General features: G+C 35.2%; 1 protein-coding gene across 1 annotated transcript in view; it reads right to left on the minus strand.

Annotated features, from left to right (window-relative positions):
- The window catches only part of ROBO1 (roundabout guidance receptor 1), a 447547-nt gene that overhangs the window by 50702 nt on the left and 380899 nt on the right, over positions 1-15946 (minus strand). Inside the window, exons 8-9 of the mRNA XM_070943637.1 lie at positions 15457-15584; positions 5259-5267 (exon numbers count right to left, since the gene is read on the minus strand). Coding sequence (XP_070799738.1) covers positions 5259-5267; positions 15457-15584 — 137 coding nt within the window. The remainder of the gene's footprint in view (positions 1-5258; positions 5268-15456; positions 15585-15946) is intronic.

Genomic DNA, 15946 nt, shown 5'->3' on the forward strand with positions numbered 1-15946 from the left:
AGCTTGGCTGTTTCTTTTTTACCTCTGTTGTATGTCTTTAATTGCCTGCTTTGTTAAATGTTAAGAAAAATGATAACTCCTTTCTCCCCCACCCCTCTAGCCACGTTAGCTTGAAGAGTTGCTGCTATCCCAATAAGAAAAGCAGCTGAAAAAATTAATGGACCTTAATAAATAAAACCCAAACAGACACAAATCTCTGGTTACAAAACTAGGGGGTATGGGAAGGCTTCAGCATTGTAGAGCAATCAAATGTTAATGGAAATAAACAATAAAATTGGTTAGACATTTAAAAAGATGGCTGCTTCATATTTTGCAGGTTAACTTCTAACGACTTTTCTTTTTATGATGAGGACTGTGTTCCACTTCAATAATGGTTCAATAACAAAGGAAAGCTAAAACTAACATATTCTTGTTTGCTAGCTTATAAAATTTGCTTAACGTTATACTTTATAGCTTTTCTGCAGATTCCCAAAAATGTTTTGTATGAGGATTTTTGGCAAAGGACGCGGAGAATTTCTATCAATTAAAAAACTTTTATAATAGGTTTGATTATGATGTAGAAATGGATACCAAATATTTTTGAATTTAACTCAGATACTTAGAAATGCTGCTATATAAATTGTAGCCATTTAATTTGTGTGTGTGTGAGAGAGAGTGTGTGTGTAATTAGTGAAAAGGAATGAAATTAAAACTATAGTGAAGCAGACTAAATTGTTGATTTACATAGTCAACATCTTCAAACAAAACTTGCATATAAATTAAGCAAATTTGAAACATCTGTTCATCTTCATATTATAAATACTGCCAGTATTGTCCAAATTGTTTTATTTATACAAATGGTCACTATGTGGAATGGTAAACAGAATGTCAAAAATTATGCTGGTTTTATTAAGTTACGGCAGTTAAGTATATTAATGTAACTGACCTGGAATAGAGAAAAAGATAAATAAAAAGCAGCCTTTTAAAAATAGTATGTTGTACGTACACACACACACACACACAAAATAATACAAAAAGGAAATAAAAGGAAACAAAAAGGAAAGATTTCGACTCTCCTCCTTCTTTCTCTATTGAGAATTCATCAACATTGCATTCCACTAGAAGACCATCCCCCAGAGTTATGTATGGCACCCAAGGCCTTAAACCTAGGTCTGATTTTGGGATTAGTGTATTTATGAAGCTCCTGGGTTTTTCTTTCTTTGTCCATTTGGATGCTTTTTAGTCTGGGCTGTTAAGTTTTGTTGTTAGGTTTTAATTGCTTTTAATTGGTGTATTTTAATCACCTTGGCCACTCAGAGTTTTTGGGAGTGGACAAGGCATAATAAATTTAAGCAAGAATAATAGAAATAATGAGAATGAGAGTAAGAAGAACGATAATAATTATAAGAAGATTGATAGAACAAATTTCATCTTCCATTTCCTTCCTGGATTCTTGAAATTATTCCAAATATGGGAAAGTAAGGGTACTGCCATTACATTCAATCAAGTTTCATGCATATGAGCATTCAGTATTCAGAATGACACATGAAGGGCTCCAAAGGTGTCAAAATATTGATCATATCTGGGTTTTGAAACTAAGCAGAGTCAGGTTAGTATCTGAATGGAAACTAGTCAGCTTTAAAGTTCAGCTGAACAGTAAAAAACAAAAACAAAACAAATCTATTGGAAGAAATTTATTATGTCTATATTCTGTATTGCTGCCAATAATCTACACAAATGTATCATAGAAGTCTAAGCCAATTTGAAATACTTCTTAGTCTTACAAGAACGTCACACATAGTAATACTTTACAGTGACGTACCAACATTATTTGTTTCTTTAGAATTTTAAGATAACTTATTATTTTTTTTAAAAAAATAGTCAACAATTTTTCCTAACAGTGTACAAATGCAAATGTCAAAGAACAGGAAAGCATCTGAAGATTTTTAAAAGGTAGTTCTACATTATTTTATGTGATATATATAGTTTTTTCAATATTTATTAACATCATGCAGTTAAACTATAATGTGATCCACAAGTGAAGGTAAGCTGTTTTGACTATCATTTTATAAATGATTTTTAAGAAACACAAACATATTTCACAGGAGCAATTCAAAAACTAACCAACCAACTAGTTAATTACCTGCTCTACTTATCTTGTAAAACTTTCGTTTTATTATTTTTTTTAATGGAAGGTTTGTATTCTGAGTCTTGGTATTAAGACTCTCTCTCTCTCTCTCTCTCTCTCTCTCTCTCTCTCTCTCTCTCTCTCTCTCTCTGTGTGTGTGTGTGTGTGTGTGTGTGTGTACATACAAAAATATCACACCACTATAAATATTTAGAGATCTGATATCGATCAGGAAATTACTAGAAGTTAGATCGCCAACATATTACCAAAAATCTCCTCAAAGTTATGTCAATATTACAGTAGTAATATAAGATCCCATAAGATATAAAAAGCCTAACTGGTACAAATAGCAAGCTATTACTGGTTTTCTGTGATGTCTGATTTGAAGGAATTTAATGTAGTAGAATTGAACAACATGGTTGAGTGCCTGCTCAATGAAAGAAGTTAAACTAATCTTTATAGATGGTTATCCAGATTATATTTAAAAAACATAGCAATTTGAAATCCATCTCCTATTTCTAACTGTAGTGTAATTGATTTTTCTCCTAATATTTAAGAGTTTTAATTCAGAACTATTGTTAGTCCACCTTTAGCTCTTCTTCCATTTTGTTCTTATAATCTGCACTTTTACACAATTTTTTTCCAAGAAAGCTTTTGATAGAGAACTTCATATTAGTTCCAACTTCTCCAGGTTGTGTCGTATTATTTTATCCATTAAGGTAGATTTGTTTTGTTTCTCTAAGCAATGGTCAAAGGAATGCAGATTTTTCTCCTTCAAATTATGAGAAAAGCAAATACAAACTTTTCTAGTTTTTCAAAAATTAATCTAACAAAAATCATTTTAGTAAAAGGATAAACTTAAATGAGTTATAGCTCATTTTATCTGCTATACAGAGTAGCTCAACTAATGCAGAATTTAAATTGGGATAAAGTGGGAAAGAAGGAAGAAGAAGATAGACTGTTTTTGCAGATAAAATTGCATATGAAACAGATTATAAATACTAAAACAATTAATAATAGTGATGAGGCTTTTTTTCTTTTTTGCTAATATTTATGCAAAGATTGTCCTGTTTGTCTTATATAGAGGGCATAAGAACATTGCTGGCAAATGAAGACATGTATTACAGAATCTGTACATGCATTATATATAATCATGTACTAGTGAAAAAAATATGTGAAAGTGTGTCTAATCCTGTAGGTGTAGTTGTTGGAGCCTCTGATTGTAGTGTTGATAAAATTATGGGGGGAAAGTACATGAAGGTTGTGTTTGTTGCAGGGTTAGTTTGTATATTAGCATATTTTTTTTCCAATGGAGTTTGTTGTTTTTGTTGTTTAAGTATCTGCTTCAGATTGGATGGTTGTCTGTTTCCATCTATGGGCCTCATACATAATGCCTGAAAATTGCAGTATCATGTTCATGGACTGTTATCTTATAAATAATGCAGTTACAGAACACAGAACAACAGAGTTGGAAGTGACCTTGGAGGTCTTCTAGTCCAGGGGTCCCCAACCCCCAGTCTGTGGACCACAGGCCACGCAAACAAGCAAAGCCCCATCACTGGAATGCAGGTAGCATGCAAAATGATGTCCCCTCTGGTCTATGGAAAAATCTCCCACCATGGAACTAGTCCCTGGTGCCCAAAAGGTTGGGGACCACTATTCTAGTCCAATCCCCTGCTCAAGTATGAGGACCTATTCCATTCCAGATAGATGGCTGTCCAATCTCTTCTTAAAAGCCTCCAGTGATGGAGGATCCGCTAGTTCTGTAGGCAAGCCGTTCCACTGATTAATTGTTCTCACTGACTGGAAATTTATACTTAATTTTAGGTTGAATCTCTCTTTGTTACGCTTCCATCTGTTGAATGAGCTGAGAGTATTCTGCTGTAACATTTTGTGCTCTCTCTATTTCTTCCCTAGGAATTGATCTGAGTTTATTAATTTGTCACTGAGTAGCTAGTCTCCTAAATGCATCATATAATTTCAACAGTTTAGCTCCTATGTCAATGTGATTGTATCATGATTCTTGACTACAATGGGCTAACATAGATTCTCCTTTTATAGGATCTACAATAAGAAAGTTCACTTCTTCATTGTCTTACCTGACTGTCTTAATATTCTGTTGAATCTTCTTCACTGAGTTTATTAAAGGAATCCGTTGTTACTCATCATTCATTCATCTTTTATATAACAACTTTTATTTATATGTAAACCTCATCACGATTAAGATAATCTCTAACTTTTTTTTTATTTAGGATTGCAATTTGAAATAAATACTACTCCTTATCAAATATATTGACTTGTCTATTCATTTAACTCTATAGTTAAATAGTTTTGAAAATTGTACAGCTTGCATGTTATAATAAGGACATTATTTATGAAAAGTATCCTCCTGTAGCCTTGCATCCTTGGAAAACTATTGCAAATGAATGGGAAATAGTTTAAGATTTCCTTCTAGGAGATAGTAAACTAATGTTGGGAGTATCATCAAAAAGACTTTTCTAAGGGATAAAAGTGGCTTCATTTAGAAAGAATAAATGGGAAAGTATTCATTTGTGATTACATAAGTTACCTAAGTTATGTCAGAAGTCAACACAATAACCACCTTTTCTCACCAATTTGATCCTGGGAAACTAGTAAATGAATCAACATAGTTAATCAGTCAGTGATTGTGGTTAGATTGCTCTTAATTATGCTTGTAAGTTAAATAATACAAAAGATTTTTCATCTGTTGAATAACAGAATCTGAAGAATAAAATGTATTTCTGTAAAAACAGAATGGTTATTTTATATGTAGAACTTTTCATTAATTTTAACAATTGGTGCATATTCAAAAAGATGTGCATTTTGGGATTTGCTGAAGCAAAATACATACATTAAGTTAAAATTAAATAAGAACAGATAAATAAAAATAAGTAACAATGCAGTAATTAAAGCAAAATAAAAGTAAGCAAGCCATTACCTTAGATGCTTGCCACAAAAATTACCACACTTCACGTAGAATGTGACTTTTGTGTTCTGTCCAGGCAGTACAAGTGAAGGTTGGAACATGATTTGTTGGCAGATATGGAAAGGTATAGATAGAGAGGGGGAGAGATGATCCAGTCACAGGAATAACGGTGATTAGAAGATGGCCAATAAAATTTCAACTTACCAGATACAACTAAAATAAAAGAAAGGAAAGGAAAAACAAAAACATAAAACAAAGAATAAATCAACTCAAACATGAAATGAAATGAAATAAAATGAATGTGCTTTTAAATCACTCAAATTATTTTTTCAAAAAAGTATGATATAAATAAACAACTAAATTCTAATTTATATACAAATATTTAAATATGGAAGATGTAATTTATAAAAATGCAACTTATCTGAAGAGAATTCAAGGTTTACAAGAAACAGCACGAAATAGATGACATTATAAAAACAGTTCTTAGCTTTAGAGAATGCTTACATTTAATGGCTTGGAAATATGAAGCATGAAAAATGAAGGACAGGCAAGAAATCTACTTTAATGTGAAAGGTATCTATACTTCTAATAAACAAGTGATAGGATTTCTATGCAGGTATCTCATAATTTTAAATTTTATTTTTAAAATCTGATATACAAGAAAGAAGCATGGTTCAACTACAAGTATATTATTATATATACAACAATATGAAAAAAATCCCAATTTTTTAGCTGCTGTTAGTCTTCATTTGCTCTGAATTGTTCCCCAAAACTAGGATAATTCTTATACTTATTAAACTATCTAGTTATATACAGTTCCTGAGCAGGTGAAGACATGAGTGGTGGGGTGAGGGGTGGGGGAGGCAAACATTAGGCAGTCAACTTTCTTTAAAACTACAGTAATTCAGTAGTTCCTCTTTTTCCCTCCTCCCATTATTTTCCATTTGAAAATAGTCCTCCAAATTAAGTCTTCCAAATTTTACCATTTGCTATTTAAAATATTAAAATATTAAAATATTAAAAAGACCACAGCTGCATCATTAGCCACTTTAAACCCCTCCAATCCATACATGAAGCAGACTGACACCCACCATGAAGAGCTCGCACGGCCACAAACACGAAGCCAAACAACAACAACACAGCTCATCAGCTCAAATCCCCCTGCAACTCAGACTAAGCTGAGCACAACCAAGCCCCCACCCAAACAGAACACACCCCCATCCAATCAGAGCACAACCAACCCCCCCCCATCCAATCAGAGCACAGCCAAGCCCCTAACCAATCAGAACACACCTCCACCCAATCAGAACACAGCCAAGTTCCCACCCAATCAGCTCATACCCCCACTAGCAGTTAAAAGGAAGAGACAGCTGCGATCTCACATTGCTTCTGGAAGCACGAAGCCGAGAACACCAGCCTGAAGATGACGAATGAGACTTCGTCGAAACGTCGCCAAGACACTTCCAATTTTACATGGGAGAAGACCCGAATAACCAAAGACCTACATACAAACACCCGCGAAAACCTGAGAAAAAAATATCGCACCTCTACGGGGAGGAAATCCACCATCTGACCAGGACCTATGAAAAACTCGAAGTCCAAAGAGCTTCCATTTTATGTGACCTTGCATTCCTACGCAACTGCCGAGATCAAAATTTAATCCCCACAGGCTTCCAACTGAAATTCCACTCCAACTCTGCAGCCACCAAACGCATTCTGAAAAGAACAGAACTAGCCCTAATCAGAAATGAACTCCACAGAAAAAGATTCCTCCTAGACCGAATCAACAAGGATCTCCTCACACTTCACCTCAAACTCAGCAAGAAGATCCACCCCGCACTTTGGGACAAATCCAAACAACTTGCCGTCTGGAGAGCCGAAACACAGACCACTCTCAAGACAGACACACACACCAACAAACTCCAAAGACTACAAGAACGCCAGAAACAATCCCCTCCACCCTCACAGCCACACATGAAACAAACAGTGCATAACATCTCAGATAGGATCCTCACCAAAGCCGAAACCAATGTCCTCTCCAAAGGATTCAACTTTGCAGTCGCTCCCAAAAGCATCCCCACTGAAACCATTATATGCGGAGTTGAAACCAGCCTGACCAAAATCAACCCCGACGACGCAAACAGAATCAGACTCGAAATCACCAACATCCTCTGCACCAGCAAGCCACCCAAAAGTAACTTACCCAAAGAGGAACAGACAGCACTACTTAACCTGAAAGAAGACACCAGCATAATAATCCTACCAGCAGACAAGGGCAATGCCACAGTGGTTATGAACACATCTGACTACCAAACCAAATTAACCAACCTACTCCAAGACTCCATATACAAACCCCTAAACACAGACCCCACCACCTACCTGGAAAAAACCACCAGATCCAAAATAAAAGCCTCCCCCATCAGCGAAGAGATTCAGCAAAGAATCATTCCCAGAGAGAAATCATCCAGATGCCCTAAGCTTTATGGTCTCCCCAAGATACACAAAGAAGGAACCCCACTTAGACCCATAGTCAGCTCCATAGGCTCACCTCTACAAAACCTAGCCAAATTTCTCGCCAAACAACTACAGCCCTATGCAGAATCCATCACCTCATACGTAAAAAACTCATTCCAGTTCATAGACATCATAAAGCAACAAAACTTACAGCCCAGTGACCTACTCGTGAGCTTCGATGTCATATCCTTCTTCACCCAAGTACCAATCAAAGAAGCCTTGACAGTTATCCAAAACAAATATAACCCCCCCAAGCGTATCTTAGATCTGACCAACCACTGCCTATCCAACACATACTTCATCTATAATGGACAGAAATACAAACAAATAGAAGGAGCACCCATGGGATCACGCCTCTCACCTGTCATTGCCAACCTCTATATGGAATACTTTGAAACCCAAGCTCTAGAAAAATCTGATCACAAACCCAAAATCTGGCTCAGATATGTGGACGACACCTTCATAATCTGGCCACATGGGAAAGAAAAACTGGACAACTTCCTCACACACCTCAACAGCCTACACCCCAAAATACAGTTCACCATGGAAACAGAAGCAAACAACCAACTTCCCTTCCTGGATGTCTTAGTCTACAGAAAATCCAATGGCTCCCTAGGACATACTATCTACCAGAAGAAAACACACACAAACCGCTATCTGCACGCACTCTCACACCACCACCCTGCCCAGATCAACTCTGTAGCCAAGACACTCATTTCCAGAACAAAACACTTAGCTGACGAACAATACCTAAAAACCGAACTACACACTCTCACTAACGTACTAACATCCAATGGATTCCAAAGAAATAAGATCACCAACCTAATCCAAAAAGAAACCCCCACTAAAATCCAAGACAGAGAACAAGAAAACGGCAAAGCCCTCCTCCCATACATAAAAGGCACCACAGACAGAATAAGCAAAATCCTCCACAAACATAACATCAAGACAGCATTCTGCACAAACCGAAAAATATCCACCATCCTAAGGAACCCCAAAGACAAAATTGAGTTAGAAAATCAAGGAGTATATGAAATCCCATGCACCGCCTGCCCCACCACATACATCGGACAAACCAACAGACGAATAAGTGCATGCATAGAAGAACACAAGAACTCAGTCAGAAAAGAGGAACCAACTTCTTCCCTGGTCCAACAACTTAAAGCCACAGGACATGATATTGACTTTAAAAAGACCAGAACTATCGCCAAAACTGAACACTTTAACAACAGAATAATCAGAAGCCATCGAGATAGAAAAACGCCCACACAGCATGAACAAACGAGAGGATACCTCCTGCCTACCAGCCATTTGGAAACCCGCCCTTATTGACAAACGAGTCCCTAACACGACGAATGACACCAGACCCACACTCACGAGAGCCACACAGGATGTCACCACCACACATCCACGCAGAAAGCAGACTCAAACCCACACTGATAATGAGCCACGACCAAGGACCGGAAGCCAGACCGCAGCTGCATCATTAGCCACTTTAAACCCCTCCAATCCATACATGAAGCAGACTGACACCCACCATGAAGAGCTCGCATGGCCATAAACACGAAGCCAAACAACAACAACGCAGCTCATCAGCTCAAATCCCCCTGCAACTCAGACTAAGCTGAGCACAACCAAGCCCCCACCCAAACAGAACACACTCCCATCCAATCAGAGCACAACCAACCCCCCATCTAATCAGAGCACAGCCAAGCCCCTAACCAATCAGAACACACCTCCACCCAATCAGAACACAGCCAAGTTCCCACCCAATCAGCTCACACCCCCACTAGCAGTTAAAAGGAAGAGACAGCTGCGATCTCACATTGCTCCTGGAAGCACGAAGCCGAGAACACCAGCCTGAAGATGACGAATGAGACTTCGTCGAAACGTCGCCAAGACACTTCCAATTTTACGTGGGAGAAGACCCGAATAACCAAAGACCTACATATATATATATATATATATATATATATATATATATATATATATATATATATATATATATATATATATATGTTTTCTCAGGTTTTCGCGGGTGTTTGTATGTAGGTCTTTGGTTATTCGGGTCTTCTCCCACATAAAATTGGATATATACATACACACACACACACACACACACACACACACACTGATATATATTGTACACATATGGTTATATATAATCAATACAGATTCTGGATAAAATCTATCCATATGATGGCATAGAGTTGCCACTAGCTTGATAGACATACAGTAATTGATTGTTACAGAAACATACAAATAATAAAATGAGTAGTAATCTACTCATTCTATCAGTGAAATAGCTAATAATTAATATAACTTTTGATTTATAAATGGTGAAATCCAGTTCTAAAAAAAAAAGACACTCTGAATATCTTAAGCCTTTCAGGGATCTCATTTAGTTTTACCCTTTTAGGCAGAAAGTAAAACATAATTACTGTTGAACATGAGTTCATAATTAACACATAAATACCTGCTGTAGGCTAGCCTTTATAATATACTTTGATAAGTGTGATAATATTTCACATATTAAAATTAGTTAAGAGAAACAAGAATTTCTATTAAAGCAAACAAATAATCCAGAGTACACTGGAGAAATGCATAGTACTGAGTGGATATTTAGGACAGGAAATGTCATTGTTTATAAATTTGAAAAAATTTGAGATATTGTTTACAAATCTAGTTTCTAATCTGTAAAATAAGGAATTTAAATACACATACTACTATAAAATAAATGATACAATAGAATTTATAAATTTTTAACAGTATTTTTAGCAAATTGCACCCAAAAGGTGATTAGTTTTTGATAGTGCTACTTACTTTAAAAAAAAAAAAGGATACTGAAAATACACATTTATAAATCAGGATTATAAAAATGTATCTATTTTTTTTTTGCTTTAATTTATATGCCGCCCTTATCTGGAGACTCAGGGCGGCTTACAATGCATTAAGCAATAGCCTTCTTACTTTTGTATATTTATACAAAGTCAGTTTATTGCCCCCACAATCTGGGTCCTCATTTTACCTACCTTTGAAAGGATGGAAGGCTGAGTCAACCTTGAACCTGGTGGGATTTGAACTTGCAGTAATTGCAAGTAGCAGATGTTAATAACAGTGCATTAGTCCACTGTGCTACCAAGGCTCTTTTTGCTTAGATGATGACATTCACCTTGAATATTTCAGACATTTTTTGAATGATCACAAAAATTTAAAAAGGACAAGGTTTTATCACTAATATTCAATGTCTTATAGAAGTTTAAATTTTGCCATTCCAATTTAAGATTATGAAAAGCATACATAAATCTATGAATTATGCTTAGCATGGAGACATTTAAAGGAGTGAGAATTTATTGCTTTATCAAGTACTTTGCCACTGTCAGTGAGTCAGAGAAATACTCTCCAGCCTTTGGCGATCAAAGAAATCTGACTCATTTAATTTTTAAACAGGTCTCCAAAGTCAAGACGATCTTCAGCTGCATACTACTTCATATTCATATTATGATATTTGCTTATTCCTACTAAATTAAATCTATAAGTAGGCTAAATATTTGCAGAATAGCAATACTCTATAGTCAAGTTAAAGGGACATGGTGGTTCAGTGGCTAGGACGCTGAGCTTGTCGACTGAAAGGTCGGCAGTTCAGCAGTTTGAATTCCTAGTGCCGCTTAACGGGGTGAGCTTCTGTTACTTGTCCCAGCTTCTGTCAACCTAGCAGTTTGAAAGCACGTAAAAAATGCAAGTAGAAAAATAGGGACCACCTTTAGTGGGAAGGTAAAACTGTTCCGTGTGCCTTTGGCATTTAGTCATGCCAGCCACATGACCACGGAGATGTCTTTGGACAGCACTGGCTCTTTGGCTTTGAAACGGAGATGAGCACTGCCCCCTAGATTCGGAAACGACTAGCACATATGTGCAAGGGGAACCTTTACCTTTACCTATAGTCAAGTTAAGAATTTCTACAATAAGGCTCTTCTCTGGTAGAATAATCTATCCAGAAAGTATTTAATATCTAGTTGGTTAAAGAACCCAATGTGAGAAATGATGTGCCTTCATTAGCCTCTCTCCATAGTCCCTGAGTAGAGCAAACCCAGTAAAACTAGGGAATTAATAAAGGGCCAGAATAAATATAGCTTTTTTAGCTTATTATTCAGAAGCAATGTGCTTGCCGTGTATTTAAAACATTTTTTAAAATTGTTTAATGCTAATGGTTAAAACAATTTAAATAGTTATTCTTGTCTTTTATACCAGAGAATGGTGTAGAATAAAATTAATAAAATACATCTACAAATATAATCTTCCCACAAACTTGATGAAAACTTAGTAAGTTTAAGGTTTTAATTCCTACAATATTGATCTCAGTGCCCCAGAAACTCACTTGGCCCCTTTATGTCTGATGTTTCTCTAAGAACTGTAAACAAAGTTTTTTCAGCAGGTTTTTCAAGTCCAAATAAATTCCAGATCACATTGCAAGATGTTACCTGTTTTACCTCACCTCTCACCTGGGTTCACCCAGTATTAGTATTCAGACTTGAAGAAATCTAAATGATTTTACCTTCAACATAATTGGACAGTCCACAGATGTCTCCCCCCTCCCACTTTCCCCCAAAGGGTCTGGATCATTCTAAAACAGGATATATTCCTGAAATGCAGATGAAGTAAGAGTGAAAAATAGCACACATGGCACCATGATTGCCACTGCAAAGGCTTGAACACAGACAGATACTATTTGCTGTTGATCTAATGCTAGCATGGCTGTTTTCGCTTGCTTTTATTTTTTAGTTGCATTGAGGACAATGGATTAACTGGCAAGAGCCCCACAGGTGCAATCATGTCAAAAGCCCGGGTCATGTTTATTTAGAAGCCTTTATGGATCATAGTAAAGTTTTTGTATGTTCAGTTGAAGATGTCAATGGAATGCTTGAATCATAAGCAGTTACAAAAATACACAGAACAGATAGAAGACAAAAACTGGATAAAGCAGCAGCTTTTTCCTCATAGATTAATCTGATAATTGGCATCATGGATCAAGATCACTGGTCATCTTTCATCACTGATGACAGAACTGCTCACTAGATTGTCAGAAAAATTCCTAAGCGTCTTTTGAAAAGCTCCATGGTCCATCAGACACTTGAAGTGAATCAAATGTGTACTTTTCCTTTGTAAACAGCAAGATATTCACAATCTACAGTTCTACCAGGAAGTGACTTGACTGTGGAAAAAGTCAGATGTCAATATCCTCAATTATCAGATCACATGTCATGTTTCTAAAATGAGATTTAGTCTGGTGTGACGCAAAGCCAATATTGCCTCTGACACGCTCATAGTTGCTTTGAAGGCAAAGCCATTTCATACTATTCTACACACTGAAGCAAGGGGGCACAGAAACTTTTGATAATTGCAGCTAGATAATAGAATGGGCACAACCGCTGTGCGGTCCATACTTACAGCCAAATTCCTGATTCTTAATGCTATTAGGCAGTGGAATAGTATGCTCCTGAACTGAAAGTCTCATCCCTCGAAGTTTTTAAGCAAATATCTCAATTTTTTATGATGGAATGAGGTTCTGCCCTGGGTAGGGGAAGGACTAGAAGACCACAAAGGTCCTTTCCAACCCTATGTATCAGATATTGGTTATTGAACATTCCAACTACCTCAACTTTCTTTTTGAATTTTCAGGAGTACCAACTTATAGCACATAGATACAATTTTACTTCTATTACTGAAAAGAAACTTTTTTTCTTTTGACAAGAGTTAGATTTTATCATGATAAACTAAAAATAACAACAGTTGTCCATTAATAATTCTGTGACTTGGATACAGGGACTTTTGTTTAATCAAGAGTACCTGTAATCTACAGCTGAATAGTCATGTTTTAAAATTTTTGGCTAAGATCTTGTCTTGATTAAAGTGAGGGGGAAAGTGTGACAAATCACAAACCTTTCCCAAAGGTCAGATCTAAATAAAACTTTGCAAGTATTTGAAGAGTTTTGATTTCAAACATCTTTAATACAGCTATACACTACACAAGACCATATAATTGCAATACCCCAGTCTTTGTTTAATGACCATAATTGGGACTAGTAAGTGAATCACTAAGCGAAGCAGTTAAGTGAAACATCATGTGACCACTCTTCTTAACAACTGCAGTTACAGCAGTCCGCTGTTGTATGATTAAGCAAATCACCTCTGGTTGTTAAGTGATGTTACCATGACTTGTGACTTCCTGCCAGCTTCCACTTTAAATTTGCTTGTCAGTAGCTGACTATGAAAGTCGAAAATGTGATGACCAGTGTACATGTGCAACAGTTGCCATGCACCTGTATTGAGATCATATGATTAAGGGGCACTGTGATGGTCATAAATATAATGGCCAGTTGTAAATCACTTTTTTCTGCCACATTGTAACTTTCAACAATTGCTAAATAAATGGTTGTGAAATAAGAACTACCTGCAATAAAATTCTTTAAAAACTATCAAGCATTTCCCAAAATTGGGGCATTGAATTTTTTAAATTTGCAACTATAATAAAATTTTAATGAAAATAATTTTGGTCCAATTTAGTGTATAAAACATTTCAATAAGAAAATAAAACAACTGTAGCAAGGACTCAAATAACTTTTAGTTCTGTGCTATAGAACAGAATGTAGTAATTGGAAGATGAGACAGAAAAAGATTTTTAACATCAATGGTAATGATTCAAGAATATTTATTCACTGTCTATAAAATGAGACCATTGTTTTTGCCTTGATTTTTATAGTACCATTATATTTAGTATTTGTTTAAAAAAGCTCAATATACTAAGCATAAAATGCTTACAGTATGATCTTATATTTTGATTTTTAAAACAGTTTTGAGAGAAAGTATATATTACTATGAGATTAAGAGTGCAAACTAGGTTGTGAGAAAAAGGGAACAAATCAGATGATCAAATTAAATTAGCTTGCAGAGAAAATTATATGACATAATTGCCTGCCTTCAGCCAAAAAAGGAAGCAAATAATTATTTAAAGAGTAAACATTTAGAAGGTTTATGTATGTATGTATGTGTGTGTGTGTGTGTGTGTATGTACAGTATGTGTGCATATATATATACATACCCATATATACATATATATTATACATACATACATACATATACATATATATATACACACACACACACATATATATATATATATATACACTGATATATATACACCCACACACATACACAGTGTGTATTGCTTAATATATTAACTGAGTTCTGCAAGACATTTATGCTACAATAGAAACAATACTCTTGTGAACTATGTTCTCTTATTAATATCTGAAATTACTGTAACTATAGTTTGGATTTGTTATTTTAACAAATATCTTGTTTCTTAAGAAGCAGAAATATATTATTTTGTTTCTGTTTTAGACAAGAACACTTACAAGTCTGTAGATAATACATATAGTAGACTATACATATAAAATATTTTTTAAAATTACATCTTTGATAGGATTCTTAGAAACTCCCCACTAGGAAATTATAGTGTCTTTTGGCCATTATTGATGAGATATAAAAGTTATTATAAAGTTGAATGATAGTAGAACCTAGACATTGTAAGTCACATAGAAATACGTCATATAATTCATCCTTTCATTAATTATTTTGTTATTGTTATTATTGTTATTTAAACAACATATTTTAAAGAACACTGAAGTACTTAGGTTATTTCTATTATGAACATAACCCGAAATGTCATAGTGCAATACTTTACATAACAGAAATCTGCAATTAGATCATAATGATCTTTCTGATTTTTGATAATGAAAGATTATGCTTTTATTCTATCCATGCATCTGCCATGTACACCTACCTATTTTAGTCTTAAAATGATATTAATATACTAAAAAAATAGTACCTTGAACTGTTAAAGTTGCTGATGCTTCTGCTTTTCCAACCATATTTTCTGCAACACAAGTATAAGAACCCATGTCTCCTGCCATAACTTTCCGGATTTTCAAGGTGTGGTCGTCACGTATTTCATATCTAAATAAACAAAAAGTTTGAAATAGATTAGTTGATAGTTCATTTATTTATTTATTTGACTAATTTATATAATCAACCATTTCACAAAACAATCAACTCTGGGTGGCCTAGGAGAACAAAAGAGAATTCTGTAAAGCTAGCTTGTTATATTTTTAAATATATATATATTATTGGCACTGGTGTTGCCCAATTAAAATTTTAATAGATCTGTCAGCTATATAATTACAATGCATATATATTATTTCATATAACACATTAACATGCTTTTCCAATCATAAAAATTGTAGAATCAATATAAATAGAAAAATGAACTCAATGATGCCAATCACCAATTTCCTGCTCCTCTGTTCAGAAACCTAACC

The sequence above is a fragment of the Pituophis catenifer genome, unplaced genomic scaffold (genome assembly GCF_029215685.1).
Source record: "Pituophis catenifer annectens isolate HBS135680 unplaced genomic scaffold, rPitCat1.0.hap2 SCAF_4, whole genome shotgun sequence".
Taxonomy (NCBI): Eukaryota; Metazoa; Chordata; class Lepidosauria; order Squamata; family Colubridae; genus Pituophis; species Pituophis catenifer.